This window comes from Mustela putorius, unplaced genomic scaffold (assembly GCF_011764305.1).
Source record: "Mustela putorius furo isolate JIRA1106 unplaced genomic scaffold, ASM1176430v1.1 tig00003858_pilon_pilon_pilon, whole genome shotgun sequence".
Lineage (NCBI taxonomy): Eukaryota > Metazoa > Chordata > Mammalia > Carnivora > Mustelidae > Mustela > Mustela putorius.
The window spans coordinates 31297779-31311580 of record NW_025422010.1 but is presented as its reverse complement, the minus strand read 5'-3'; the positions used below and the strand labels follow the sequence as shown (position 1 = coordinate 31311580).

Sequence of the window (13802 nt, the reverse complement as noted above, 5' to 3'; positions counted from 1 at the left end):
AGTCTGCTCTTAAACCCATCCAATGAGTTCCTTAATGCAGATATTTCTTTCGTAGTTCTCGACGTCCATTTGATTATTTTTAAGAATAAGTTCCAATCTGCAGTTGAAATGATCCACTTTTTAATAAATTTGCCTATACTTTCCTTAACATTCTCTAACATTTGCAATGGTTAAAACTTGGTTGCAATTTTCAACATCTGGACAACCTGTGGATCTGCTGCTGCCGCCTCCTTTTCCTTGTTGGCCAAATATTCCTTTCTCCTCTTGGCTCAGATTTGGACCATGCACTGCATTTTGTGTACAGAAAGACGCAGAGACTGGGATCAGAGTCATTTCCCCCAGCCTTCACTCTTTTCTGTGAAGCAGACCTGGTGAAGTACTGAGTGGGGCTGGGACCAGACACAGTGAAGTACTAGTGAAGCATCTGTCCCCATCTCTTTCTAAATATCTGTATTTGTTAAAAGTGCTTACTCTAGCTTTGTTTTCTCAGACCTTCAAGGCTACAGATTTCTTCCAGCCTTTCTGGTTCCACTCCCTCCCCTTCTCCATGCTGTCCTGGCACTTGCCAAGGTCTCATGGAGAAAACATTCTAGGAGTTTGCAGATCCTCTACTTCTAATCCCTTGAGCCACATTATGTGGCTATTAGACATTCTGCTGGCTTCTCTCTCCTAGTCGAGTCTTTCTGCCCAGAGCAGGTCCAATTCTCAGCCTATGCCCAGGCTTGGCAAATGGCCCTGAAGTGGCATGCTCAGCTCATCTACAATTCTAGTTTGTCTAGTTCTCTTTCCCTTCACAGGTTGCTGATACCCTTAAAAAGAAAGCTCCTGCCATTATTTAAAAAAAAAAAAAATCTAATTGTTTTAGAAGGAGTGGTGGCCTGCCTGCCCTGCTATGTTCCATCTAGAAGCAGAAGTCCCTGAAAATACAGAGAAACTGAAAAACCTTCCTTTCTAAAATTAATATATTCTCTCTCTTTTAAAATTAATATATTCTGTATGTTCCATTAGGCAAACTAGATTCCATCTCCCCAGATGGCTTCCATGGAGCTACCTTTGAATCCACCCAGGTATAGGACCTCAAGGCTCCTGATGGTTGTGGTCAACTCAGTGCAGACATTAATGCTCCCCTTCATCATCATCATCATCATCATCTTCTTCTTCTTTTTTTTTTTTAAAGATTTTATTTATTTATTTGACAGAGATCACAAGTAGGCAGAGAGGCAGAGAGAGGAAGGAAGCAGGATCCCTGCTGAGCAGAGAGCCCGATGCAGGGCTCTATCCCAGGGTTATGGAATCATGACCTGAGCCGAAGGCTCAGGTGGCCAGGACAGAAAGCCTGCAAGAGCTGCTGGAGCTCAGAGAGTCTAGACTCACCTATGGAATGTCTTGGGTCTTTTTGAGTACCGAGTTACAAGTGATTCCCATCCACACACTCCAAAACACAGCCAAGCTGTGTTTTTTTCTTTTATTCTTATCCCTGTTTTATGCTTCATGTAGAATGATAATCTTTACTGCTAAGCATTTAATGGTACTATTTTCTTTACCATCTGACCTTTCCCACCTTTTCCTCTCCTTTTATATCTTTCTTGCTCACACATCCTTTCTCTACTTATCACTACTTGGCTTTTCTGAGAAATGGAGGCCTTTTCTAGATAGCACTGGCCAAAAAGAGGACACCTCTCCTTCCTTGTAGAAAATCAGATAACCAGGGGCGCCTGGGTGGCTCAGTCAATTAAGCATCCGACTCTTGATTTCAGCTCAAGTCATGATCTCAGGGTTGTGAGGTCAGGCCCCGTGTTGGGCTCCTAGCTTAGCAGGGAGTCTGCTTGAGATTCTCTCTTCCTCTCCCTCTGTCACCCCCCAACCTCCATGTGCACGCACTCTCTCTCAAATAAATAACATGAAAAGCAAAAGAAAATGCGACAATCGAAATGTACCACGTAGAGTGTTCAGAACTGTGGTTCTTCACAACTTTATCTGTCTACTGTTGGTCACCAAAAGCCTGCTCTTTCATTGATAAAGCATAATATTTCTGTATTTTCTTCTCCTAACTCCACAACCAAGACTACCTAGAAGTCAGGGAGTTTGGAAAAACCAAACCTCAGAGAACCCAATCTTTGGTTCTTTGACATAATAATAACATTTGCAAGTATTTGGGGTATAGTTTGGGCATCAAAGCTGTAGTAGAAGACAGGACTTTCCTACTTTGCCATCTGTGTCTCAGGATAACACTGGGGCAAAGGTGGCTGAAGGCAGCCCTTCTCCTGTCGTCTTAACTGCCTATCCAAGTAAAAACCCTGCTAAAAGATAAAGACTGAAGTCCAACATTAAGAAGCAGAGAAAGGAACTAGAGTGATATATTGAACTCACATGAAGAAAAAAACCCAAAATCTGGTAATTTCATAAAAAATCCCAAAGTGCATTTCCACTAGGGAATTCCACATAAACCTGAGGAATCTGGCACACTGCCTGGAAGCCCTTTCAAAACTCCTCCGTCGGTGGCAGCTTGTGGTCCTTGAAGCTCCAAGGAACTGTATGTGTCATGTAACCCACTCTCTTCTAAATAAAACTGGAAACTACAATTATTTTTTATGTTGAAGTTATTATTACTGTATTACTACTACTATTATTATTATCCTTGTTATATGGAAGAGAGTTGACAACAGCAAAATTCCCAAAGTACTGGTTGATCTGCAAAAGCAGTTAAGAGTCACTGACGGGCCTTCTCCAGGTTGCAGCTCGACATTCCAGCTGCCATCTCGTGAGTCCCAATGTTCTCCTAAGCCTGGGACAATGCCCGATGGGCACTGCATGTACTCACTGCTTTACCGAGTTTTTGTGATAGGTAAGCTAACCCACAACCCGGTTTACCCGGTCTGTTCTCTGTTGTCACCCAGTATAATGACTACCAGAACCACTGCCACACGCCGGAGCACAACAGCTTAGACAGTAAGTAATAATGCCTTCCTCCAGAGGTGCACCTAGCATATGCCAAGCAAACACCGAGAGGAGAAAGCCTATCCTTCAGGAGTTTGTTCTCTTTAGTGATAAAGTCTGTAATCCTGAGGCAGCCTAAACTGGGGGCTCGGGAATCCGTGGAAGGAAGGAGCAGCCCTATGAGTTGAGGAGTATGGAGGCGGAGGTGGATTCTGGAGGTGAATGGGGCCTGGACTGGCAGAGGAAAAGAGACAGCACCACCAGCAGGGGGCGCTCAGAACAACAGGGTGAGAAGGGTGGTGCCCACATGTTGGGGAGAGTGAGTGCCAAGTGGGGAGACAGGCTGGGACCCGACCCCAGGGGCCCCAAGCGACAGCACCAACAGCGTGGGCCGTGTGTTGTAGGCAGTACAGAGACTAAGGAGGGTTCCTGTGCTGTCAGGCTGGATCGAGGACCACCACCGAACATTCTCAGGTCAAAGTGGAGGACCACCGCCCACATTCTCAAGTGAAAAAGGCACCTCATTCTCAATTACTAAATAATTTATTGGTGGGATAAAATAGCCCCCACTAAGTTATGAAACAAACCTAAAAACTCTTATCTGTCTTTACAATCTTTTGTTTTCATTTCTTCATGCCTGTAATGATTTAAAAAGGCAAAAGGGGCTGTGCTTGAATCCAGCAAACTTTCCTACACAGGACCAGCCAGTGAAAACCTGGGGCTCTACGGGCCCCACTTGTCTCTGCCACAACCAGCCAACTCTGCCAACGCCGCGTTAACGCACCATGGACAGCACCCACACCCCTCCGACAGGCTGCATTCCAGGGAAAACCTCAGGTAAAACAGGTGGATGGCTGAATTGGGCCTTAGGCCATGGCTGGCTGTCCCCTGCTTTAACCCACAAGGGTCCATTCATAACCTAGATTCCTCCCAAGTGAATGAAGTTACACTTGCTGGAGGCCCCTGTGGTTTGGAGATGAAGTACTTACAGTGAGTCCCAGAGATGTGAGTGAAGACAAGGGTCTAGGTCAACATGGGTGGGCCTCAGCTGATACTTCCTGGGCATTGTCAATTGCACCGCCATGACGGGGACCCCCTCAATTACCCCCCTGCCAGGAGTCACCTCGGCTTGCTCGGCTGCGGGTGCGGACGCCCAGCACCGGGGTGGCATCTTCCAGCGCCGGCGACGAAGTCTTCAACACAGCCTTCATGTTCTCATGCTCTGTGGCATCCTCCGCATAGCTCAGGCCCTGCGGCGGGCTCAGGGGTGCCGGAGAGCTGCTGGAGAACTTGCCTGACTGCAAGACCAAAGTAGGGGAAAGGGCATGAGATGACTCACCAGAACACCAACTTCCATTGAGGAAAAAACCTTGTCTGTGTGCATTCCACAGAGACATTCTCCACCGCTGTCCCTAACATTTTCCTTGTGCCAATGACAAACATCCAGACAGACGGGAAGTTCTCTTATCAGAAAGAAAAGCTCTGGTCCCAGAAGGCCCATATCCTTCCCTCCCCCGCAGCTGCCCTCAGTGGGTGCTAAGGACCAAGGACCTCAACCCTGGGAAGAACTCAGAAACCCCACCTGTTTCTAACACCAAAGCCCTGATGTGAGAATTTAAATATGCCCAGTCAATCAAATGTATTGAGGTTTTTTGTTTTTTTTTTTTTTAATTTAGCACCAGAGAGCAGTTAAAATTTTCTTGTAGATCACTTAGGATGTTAGCATTTAAAAAGTGGGATTCAGTCACAGAATCCTACTATGGTAAAAGAACTGGGAAGAATCTTTCCAGAGCTATTCCCCATCCCACTTGACAGAGAAGGAAACTGAAGCCCTCCAAGATTCAGTGACCTGCCAAAAGCCCCAAGGGAATCAATTTCAGGCCCCCGGCCAGCATGTGACACAGACACTCATGCTGAAATGGAGTTTGGCCGTACTCATTGCTTCTGGCTGTGTCAAACATGGGGTTGCTCGAAAACGCATCAAATATACATGATCATATCCTCTAACTGTAGCTCAGCAAAGAATCAGGGCATATATGTTTTACAAGAGGTACACTAGAACACTGGGCCATATGTACACAAGGCCAAACAGCCGATGAGAAGGAGAAAGTCAGATTAATGTTTGCAAAGAGCAGTCCCACAGATTCCTGGCTTCTTTTTGTCAAGTGTCTCAGCCATGGCAACAGGGCCCAGGACACATCTGCTTGTACTATCTGTTTGCTCCCTCATCTTCTGGGGTCAATCAGCCCTGACATCATCTCTGGTTTTCCCACCTGCACCAGGGCCAGGAGGAGGAGCCCCTGACATCCCACCCCTGCAAGCATGACTTCCAGTGAGTCCGATGGATGCCGGCTGAGAAAAGGGGCATAAGTCAATGGCTGCCCTTGAGAAATGACCACAACTGGGGCTGCTGTCCCACTTTCTCTTTGGTTTTAGGGCTCTTTTCATGGTTATTCTAGAATCCAGTTTTCATACTGGGGTTGCCCAAAGTCTCAGCCAAGGGGCTGGAGGGAGAATTCCCTTCTACCCCTCTAATATTGGGAAAATATCTCCAATATTAGACCAGCCGAACTTGTCATTCTTGACAGGGCCTGGGACTGAGGGAGACTTGGGAAATGCAGTTAGCCTTTTGATTCCTGGCATCCCCATCATGATGAGATCCCGTGTAAGGAGGTTAGTGATCACACGGAAAGCAACCAGAAAACAATCATGCATGGTTTAGAGCACTGGGTGGTGCTGATGCCTCATGCCGTTTAGGTTAGGTTAGACTCTACAGCACGCTTGGGAAGGTCAACGGTGGCCTTCTTCGTGTTCAGAAACAGTCCTACCTCCATGTCATCCTCTTCATCAGTCTACCCGAGTGGACAGGACAGGATGGAAAAGACAGAAGGGATTCTTAGAAGGTACAGAGGTTAGCAAAGATGAGATCATCTCAATGTCACACCATATTCCAAATAAAATAACTGGCCTCCACAACCAGGGTCCGCCCTCCTGATGCAGGAACTGCCAGACCCCGACTGCATAGCCCTCCTGCTTGTGGCCAAGTACTCCCTCTCTGAGCCCCAAGGCCAGTTCTGAGTAATGTCAGGAGGCATTTGAGGGGCTCCAGACCAACCTCCTGAGGCCATTCAAGGGTGCATAGCCAGCGTACCTGGTATCCTGACTACCGAAGACCTCACTCCCAGCTCTGTGCCCTGCTCCTCAGCTGGCCACATCCTGTGAAACCCACCACAACCTGCTAGTCATCAGGGCCTCTACATGTGAACCAACGTCCACATGCCTGGTGCTCCCTGTCAACTGCTATCCCCCTCCCACCCGGAGTGCTTGAGCCTCCCTGCCCAGGCTGCCAGGTCTGGGCCTCCATGAATCCTGCCACACACACCCCAGACAGAATAGGCACAACAGTTGCCCAAGCAGAATGGGTCCCATTACTCTCTCCTCAGAAACATGAAATTCAGTCCTTTTAAAAATCTTACCCGCCTCTCATGGAGGCTTTCTGAGAGAACATGCCCAACTTTTAATTATCACCAGATAAACTTCTTGAAGCATCTTTTAAATAAATATCCCTCTCCTAAAAATAAACTGAGGGTGAACGTCATGTCCATCTCTTGGTTTTAGATGAAAAATACCCTCAACGTAACCTGTGTTTCCACTGAGGTTATAAAGCCAGGCCTGCAGATTGGACACAAGGTTTTTAAGAACCAACTCAACTTTCAGGAGCTGAAATGACAAAATGCTTCTGGTTCGCCATGTTTCCCACCACCCTCAGGCAAGTGGCACTACACCCAGAGACAACTGTCCTCTCTATTTCTATGTCTACCTTGGAGCTTATTTATTTAACCGGGATTGTTGGTATTTTCTCAGCCATCAGCCCAAGTGCAAGGCACTACATATACAAAATCTCTAGCCTTCTTACCGTCCCCCAAAGGAACTAGCATTCCCTTTTTCTAGAAGACAAAGCTGACATGCCTGCAAAACTGAAGGAAATATTTAAAATAGTCAGGACAGCAGAGGGGGTGCCCTCCTCAGTTGCAGCCACCAACAAGAAGCAGCCTAACTTACAACCCAGGAAGGATGAAGATTCTTTCCTCACCTGGCAACAGCCCAGCCAATGAGAAACTGCCACAAGTCCGCCCATGAGAAACCACTACCACCCTGAATGCTTACTTTCTTCCAAGGGACTTTCACTGGAAGCAGCCTTCCCAATGCCCTCTTTGCTCAATAAATTAACGTTCCTCTCCTTTGTTCTCTGGACCTGCCTATGCTTTGGTCATAGCCTGCATGTCCCAAATTGCAGTTCCTCTGCCATTCCTGAATAAACTCATTTTGCTGCTAAAATAACAGCTGGTTCATTTTCAAGGTCAACAGTGCTCCCCCCTGTGCCCTGATAGGGAGGTCCTGGGACTGATGGCCTGAGGTCTTGCATCCCATCTTGAATATGATGACAGCAGACAGGGCCACGGCGTCTTATGCTGCTTGCCTTGTCTATGTCACTATTTTGTCTAGAACTAGCTCAGGGCACAAGGATGAGGAATCCCTTAGCTTCTCACTGACTTCTACCTGGAAGGGCTCCCAGATTTTGAGAAAAGCAGCCTGCACTTCAGAAGCAGAGAAAGAAGAGGAGTGCCAGGCACACAAGGGCAGATATAGGGTAGACTCCAAATGTACGGTCTTTGGATTTTACCCAGATTTCACTGTGTCTTAAACAATAATTGTTTTCCTAAGCTCATCTCTAATTGCTACCACTTCTGCATTCATTTTACCCAGCATCTATATTAAAAATTATTTTTTCTAAAAATCATTTGCAGCTCTAACGTTCAGGGACTCCATCCATTGCCAGGTTTTGTTTTTAGTGGTTTAAGTTGTGTATGTGTGGCTTTCTAATCATGAGGACATCCTTGGAGCATCCTTGACTTCTACTTCAGTTGCACATTTGGGTACACCAGGGGAACCTAATTCAGAGTTCAGAAAAGCAGCTCTACACTTCGTCTTGAGCGACAATATCCTAATCTTCCAGCAGATGGCAGTCTCTCTACGTGAATGATGCCACTTTGACCACCGAAAATTGGACCCCATGGAGGATGAACCCTGAAGCCAGCTCTGTCCACATCTGAATGGCAATTTAAATATTTTTGAGTCAAACTCTAGAAACATTTACCCTTGTTTATAAATAGGCAAGCTGAATGTTTTCAGAGAAGGGCAAAATTCGAAAATTAGTGGGATCTGTAAAAACAAAATCTCAAGAATTTGGCAAGAAATTTTTGTGTTTTCATAACTATTAAGCCTATTGAGCTTGTATAGTTTTCACCCGCCAATGTGTCTCACTTCTTCAGAAACAAGGAAGCCCCTTTAAAAACTTTTTAAAATAACACCGTGGAATGAGAAGTGGGCACAGTTTGCCCAGATGGATTGTTTGCTTCCTGTTGCTGTCCTATGGGAGGCTTCACGTCCTACCAAACCCAGATTTCAGCTGGTGGCATGGGCATTCGGAACTGCAGCAGGCTATGCAAAGGGCTCCTCTGCAGAGAAGTGATGTAAGGGTTGAGAAAATTCCAGGTGAACAAGGAGTCTGGGTGAGGGGATGAGTCTCTGGTTGTTCTTAGAAATGTCTTAAAATTACAACAAAATTTCTGAGCTGATAGATCCTGTCTCCATATCCCTCAAGAATGTGGCTAGTAATCACGTGCCTTCTGTTTCTCCTACAACATGCACACCTACCTGGAGAGAGTGGGCAGAACTGATTTGATTCCTCCCCAAAGAAATCTGCCTAATTTGAGCTCAGTGGAGGCTTGCAACCCTTAGAATGATGGCATTCTACTGCTTGGACATTAACCCATCCCATTCTCTGTATCACTGAGTGCCAATGTGCTTCGCAGATCCATAAATAGATGAGTTAAGTTTCCTAAAGACCCACCAGAAAGAGGCACCTGCATGGTGGGTCTTCATCTCTGGCATCTTCACACATCCCTTTCCCATCCACTTACAGAGCGTCTTGCATCTGAATGCCCACAGCACCTGTGGCCTGCAGGGTTCCAGGCTGAGGTGGAAGAGGGGAGCCCAGGAACAAGGGAAGCACACAAGTGTGCAGGTGCCCACTTCCACCCCCAAGGGGCTATGGGGAACTCCTGTTGGATTCACTATTCTGTGGATCTCTTCCCATCTGAAGGTTCTCTGACCCAAGGGACCCTCAGATTGTGTCTTTAAGCAATCACATCCATTTTTTCTCAATTCAGTGCCTTGAATGGGTGGTCCATGTGTCAACTCGTTGTATAGCACTGTTAGAACGATTAAAATCCTGACTCAATTCTCAAATCAGTATATCTGTCTTCCTAGGACATGCGGCACTGTCTTTTATATTTTTTCTTTTCTTCCACTTTTACCCACGTTCCAGAGGTTGAAAACAGCATCAAGCTTTTCACGACACCACAGCCTACAACACCCCGACATGGGTTAAAGTTCCTCCTCTAGCCACATAGGCTTAATTCACATGGACTTATCCCATGTCTGTCATAATAGCAGATTTTCACAGTAATAGGAGAGGAAGGGTTTAAGAGCACTTTCTAAAAAATGGAACTTTTTTCCACCAAAAAAAAAAAAAAAAAAGATCAGCCCCACACTGCGCGGGGTTCATCTACTTTCACAACAAATGACACAAAGCAACAGGTTTCACGGAACTTACGTCAGTGATCATCTTCCCTCTGGTCTTATTTCTCTCTCTGTGGTTGGCCCGTTTCTGTTTCTGCTGCAAAACCCTTTCCCTGGTGGTGCGATACTCCAGCGCGAATTCGCTGAGGATCCTGCAGAACTTGTTTATGTTGACTTCCCGAATCGCGTAAGGTGGGTGCCCCATGAACAGCAAAAAGGAATGGAACCTGCAGTGGAAATGCCAATAGCGGTGAGGACGCCAGTTCTAAGGAACAAAAAACCCATGGTCTAAAAACTCCCAGAAGGAAACCAGTCGGGCAGGCAGTGCTCTTCATTCCTGGGGCTCTGGGGCTGAGTCTTCTGGAGCCGCCAGTTCAACCGGAAGTCAAGTTCAACTCACTGATGGAGGATGTCTAGGTGGTGGGACTTGAGGATTTAGTTACTGTTTTATTTGCTTCTCGGTGGTTTACTGTTTTTCTAAAATGTATGTGCAACACTTTTGTAGTATTTTAAAGAAAACACTGCACAAGTTTCTAGATTATGTAAGAGCTGAATACAGAATAAGGAAATACAGCTTAGCGATTCCTTGAGAACCTGCTATAATGATTATTGGAATAAACCTAATCATATGAGCTATTAATGGATGGTTTGTAAAAATGCTGACTAAGTTTTCTGTGAGTAAATACTCTGAAATATTTTCTCATGATGTTACATACAATCCCCCCCCCTTTTTTTTTCTGAAGGTGTGCACAAATGAGTGGGAGAGGGCACAGGGGCAGAGAAAAAGGGAGAGAGAGAGAGAGAATGCTAAGCAGGCTCCATGCCGGTTGTGGAGCTCAACATAGGGCTGGGTCTCATGACCCTGGCATATGACCTGAGCTGAAATCAGGAGTCTGAATCTCAACTGACTAAGCCACTCAGGCGCCCCACATACAATCTTAATTTCATTCAAAAACACCACATAAACAGGCCCAAATAAATTTCAGCTATTCAACTTTATAAATTAAAAACTATTGGATTTCATTGACCAACACTTTGTAAAAGAAATTAAATAAGCAGACATGTACACCATCTTTAGTTATCAAGAAATGAGAAAGAAGATACTAGGAGACAGAGGGACATTAGAATGGGAGCGAATTTGCAAATCATGTGTCTGATAAGCAATTTGTATCCAGAAAATATATAGAAATATTATAACCCAACACTGAAAAGACAAAGAAAATACGGAAAAAGGATATGAACAGACATTTCTCCAAAAAAGATACACAAATAGCCAATAAGTGCATGAAAAGTTGTTTCATATCACTAGAAGAATGAAAATCAAAACTACAGACAGAAACGAGAGTGGGTAAGGACTCAGAGAAACTAGAGCCCCCATAATGCAGCAGGCAGAGACATAAAATGGTTCAGCTGCTATGGAAAAGTCTGGCAGTTCTTAAAAAGTTAAACACAGGGTTACCCTATAACCTAGCAATTTTGCTCCTACGTATATATCCGGAAGAAAAGAAGATGAGTGACTACACAAAACCTCTACAGAAATGTTCCTAGCAGCAATAATCATAACAGCCAAAAAGTAAAGATGATCCAATTGTCCAACAAATGAACAGGTTAACAAAACGTGGTCCATCCGTACAAGGTACCGCACAAGCGGCCCACTTCCTCTCTCATCCCGACTGAACTCAACCATAATGGACTCAAGATTCCTTAAGAAGCCTCAGGTCCCAGGCTGGTGTGTGAGGATCCTACAGGGACACTGAGATGGCTGAAAGTCTGCAGGAGGAGGGGCAGGGAGGCCATTCATTGGCAGGACCACAGGTTCTGAAAGGTGTCTAGTCCCAGCTGTTTCCTGTCTCTCATCCTACAAGATTCTGCCCAACCATCACCTCCGCAGAGAAGCTTGATCAGTTTTATAAAACAGCACTTTGTCATTCCCTGTGTTGATTACACTCTTACTCCTCCTTCCTGGCTCTTACTCCTACCTGACACCAGAGAGGGCAGACAGGATCTATGATGCGGTAGCATAGGAGAGCGCACACAAGAAAAAATCGGGGGGATGATCCCTCAGGCTCTTTGCTCTGTTCCGCCACCCACTCTTTCCCTCAAGTGTGCCAAAGATTATGGGGTCTGGCCCAAGAAGGGGAGAGGTGGATTAGGGGTACCAGGAAGCCAGTGTGAGTGTCACTTGTCTCCCCATCTCTCCCCCTAGAGTGCCAGCCCCTTGCTGAGTTCTCTGAGGCGGTCCTCCACTGGCCCCCGGGCTCCAGTGCCCATCATTGTGTGCGTAACTCAGCCCAAGAGGGAGTCTACGGTCCTGTGAGGCTGCTGCGGGGAGGCAGCAGTGTGAAAAGAAAGGGGAATATGCACATTCAGGCTTGCAGAATGAGATCTTGTTAGCCATGCAATGGTTTTTGAAAGCTGATTGTCGAAGTTCTTTTATCTGCCACTTTACCAAGAGGACACCCAGTGCAGTAACTAAGGGAGGACCAGACAGGAAGGGGAGGTGGGAGCACCAGCTGCTTTCACTCCACGACCAAGGTGAGCAGGGAAGGTGGGTGGCTAGATATGGGTTCTCATCTCTCTCCAAGGAGAACCTGGAGCAGAGAGAGGTCTGTTGAGAGGCTACGGTGCGCTGAGGCCAAGAGGGATTTCTGTCCCACCAGGAGGTCCCTGTGCAAGACAGAGGGTTCCAGACCCAAACAGAACACGCCTGACAGAATGCAAATAGTAGCATGGTAAGGTGAGGAAGCAGGAGGGTCTGGCCAGACTCCTCAGCCTTCATGGGATCCTGTGTGGTGTACAGCAGACCCTAGGAAACCCAGAGGGCGTGAGCAGAGAGCCTGAAGGGTGTGAGGGGATGAGAGGAGCAGAGAGAGGGGAGACCCGACGACTTGTCCCTTCAGCTTCCAATCACAGCAGGGGGTGCCAGCAGAAGTGGGCCTATCCTGTCCTCACATGAGGCCCGTGAGGTTCCAGATGGCTCCATCTGGAAACCTATCTCCCCTTCCTCCCCACTGAGCACTAGAAATCACTGTTCTTCCCCAAGGACAACTTTGAGAGGGGTAGCAGGGATGGGTTGAACTCTTGAAGACCAAACATTCAGGAGATAAAAAGTTTAGCTATTTACATTACTGGCTGGGTCAGCAGACCTGTCAGGCAGTGGGTCATTAAGGAGCTGGACTGGACGGTGAGGGAAGCCAAAGTTATTTTCTCTGCATATCTGAGTGTCATGAGAACAGATCCGCAGTTCTGTTGCCTGTGAGGGTCTGAGCTCGCCCCAGGAACCAGATAACCTTCACATCCTGAGAACCTCTGAGCCATGCCTGTGGGACATTGGCATCTTTCAAAAAGTGCCCTGTTGCATGAATTTCTAATTACACAGATAACAAAATAACTCTCACACGTGCAGATGAGGAAAAAAGATGAAGGCCTAGCGGCTTCCAACTTTCTGCTCCAAAGTCCTCTGTTTAGGCGGATCTGCGCACCGCAAAGGATTCTACCTGCACCCACCTTGACTAGGGTTTCACTCCTCTCTGGATCTCAGTTGTCCAGCATGTAAAGGGAACATGTTAGACCACAGCAGTCACAAGCAATGCTCCTGGGAAATGCTGGTCGTTGGGGAGGAAGAGAGGAAGGATAGCCTCCCGGGCTCTCGGGCCTCCATGGCCATTTCAACAAAAGAATCCTACTTTCATCACTTCTGCATATGGTGTTCCTGCTAACAACGTCAACTGAAGCCAGGGTGCTATGGTTTGGTTTCTTGGCTTGGCGACTACCTGGACCCATGCCCCTTTTACACCCATGATTCTTAGCTCGTGTTGGGCATCTCCAGTGGGACGGGCAACAGTGAGGAGACAGGAACCTAGGTCATGCGAGAGCAACCGTCATTTGGGTAACCAGCTTACCAGGGAGAATGGAACAATCAGAGCAATCATTATGTGCATTTTTTTTAAAAGATTTTGTTTATTTATTTGACAGAGAGAAATCACAAGTAGATGGAGAGGCAGGCAGAGAGAGAGGGAGGGGGAAGCAGGCTCCCCGCTGAGCAGAGAGCCCGATTCGGGACTCGATCCCAGGACCCTGAGATCATGACCCGAGCCGAAGGCAGCGGCTTAACCCACTGAGCCATGCAGGTGCCCCCATTATGTGCATTTTATACAAATACACACACACACACACACACACACACACACACACATGAAAACACACACAGATGCCTATAG

General features: G+C 46.7%; 1 protein-coding gene across 10 annotated transcripts in view; it reads right to left on the bottom strand.

Annotated features, from left to right (window-relative positions):
• The window catches only part of FHOD3 (formin homology 2 domain containing 3), a 454740-nt gene that overhangs the window by 13110 nt on the left and 427828 nt on the right, over positions 1–13802 (bottom strand). For 7 of the 10 annotated variants that reach the window (XM_004752275.3, XM_004752278.3, XM_004752279.3 and 4 more), the window contains 3 exons: positions 9617–9809; positions 5766–5789; positions 4061–4235 (listed from right to left, as the gene is read on the bottom strand). In XM_004752275.3, the coding sequence (XP_004752332.1) occupies positions 4061–4235; positions 5766–5789; positions 9617–9809 (392 nt within the window). The remainder of the gene's footprint in view (positions 1–4060; positions 4236–5765; positions 5790–9616; positions 9810–13802) is intronic. The other 3 variants (XM_004752277.3, XM_045065525.1, XM_004752282.3) reach the window with 1 other exon arrangement.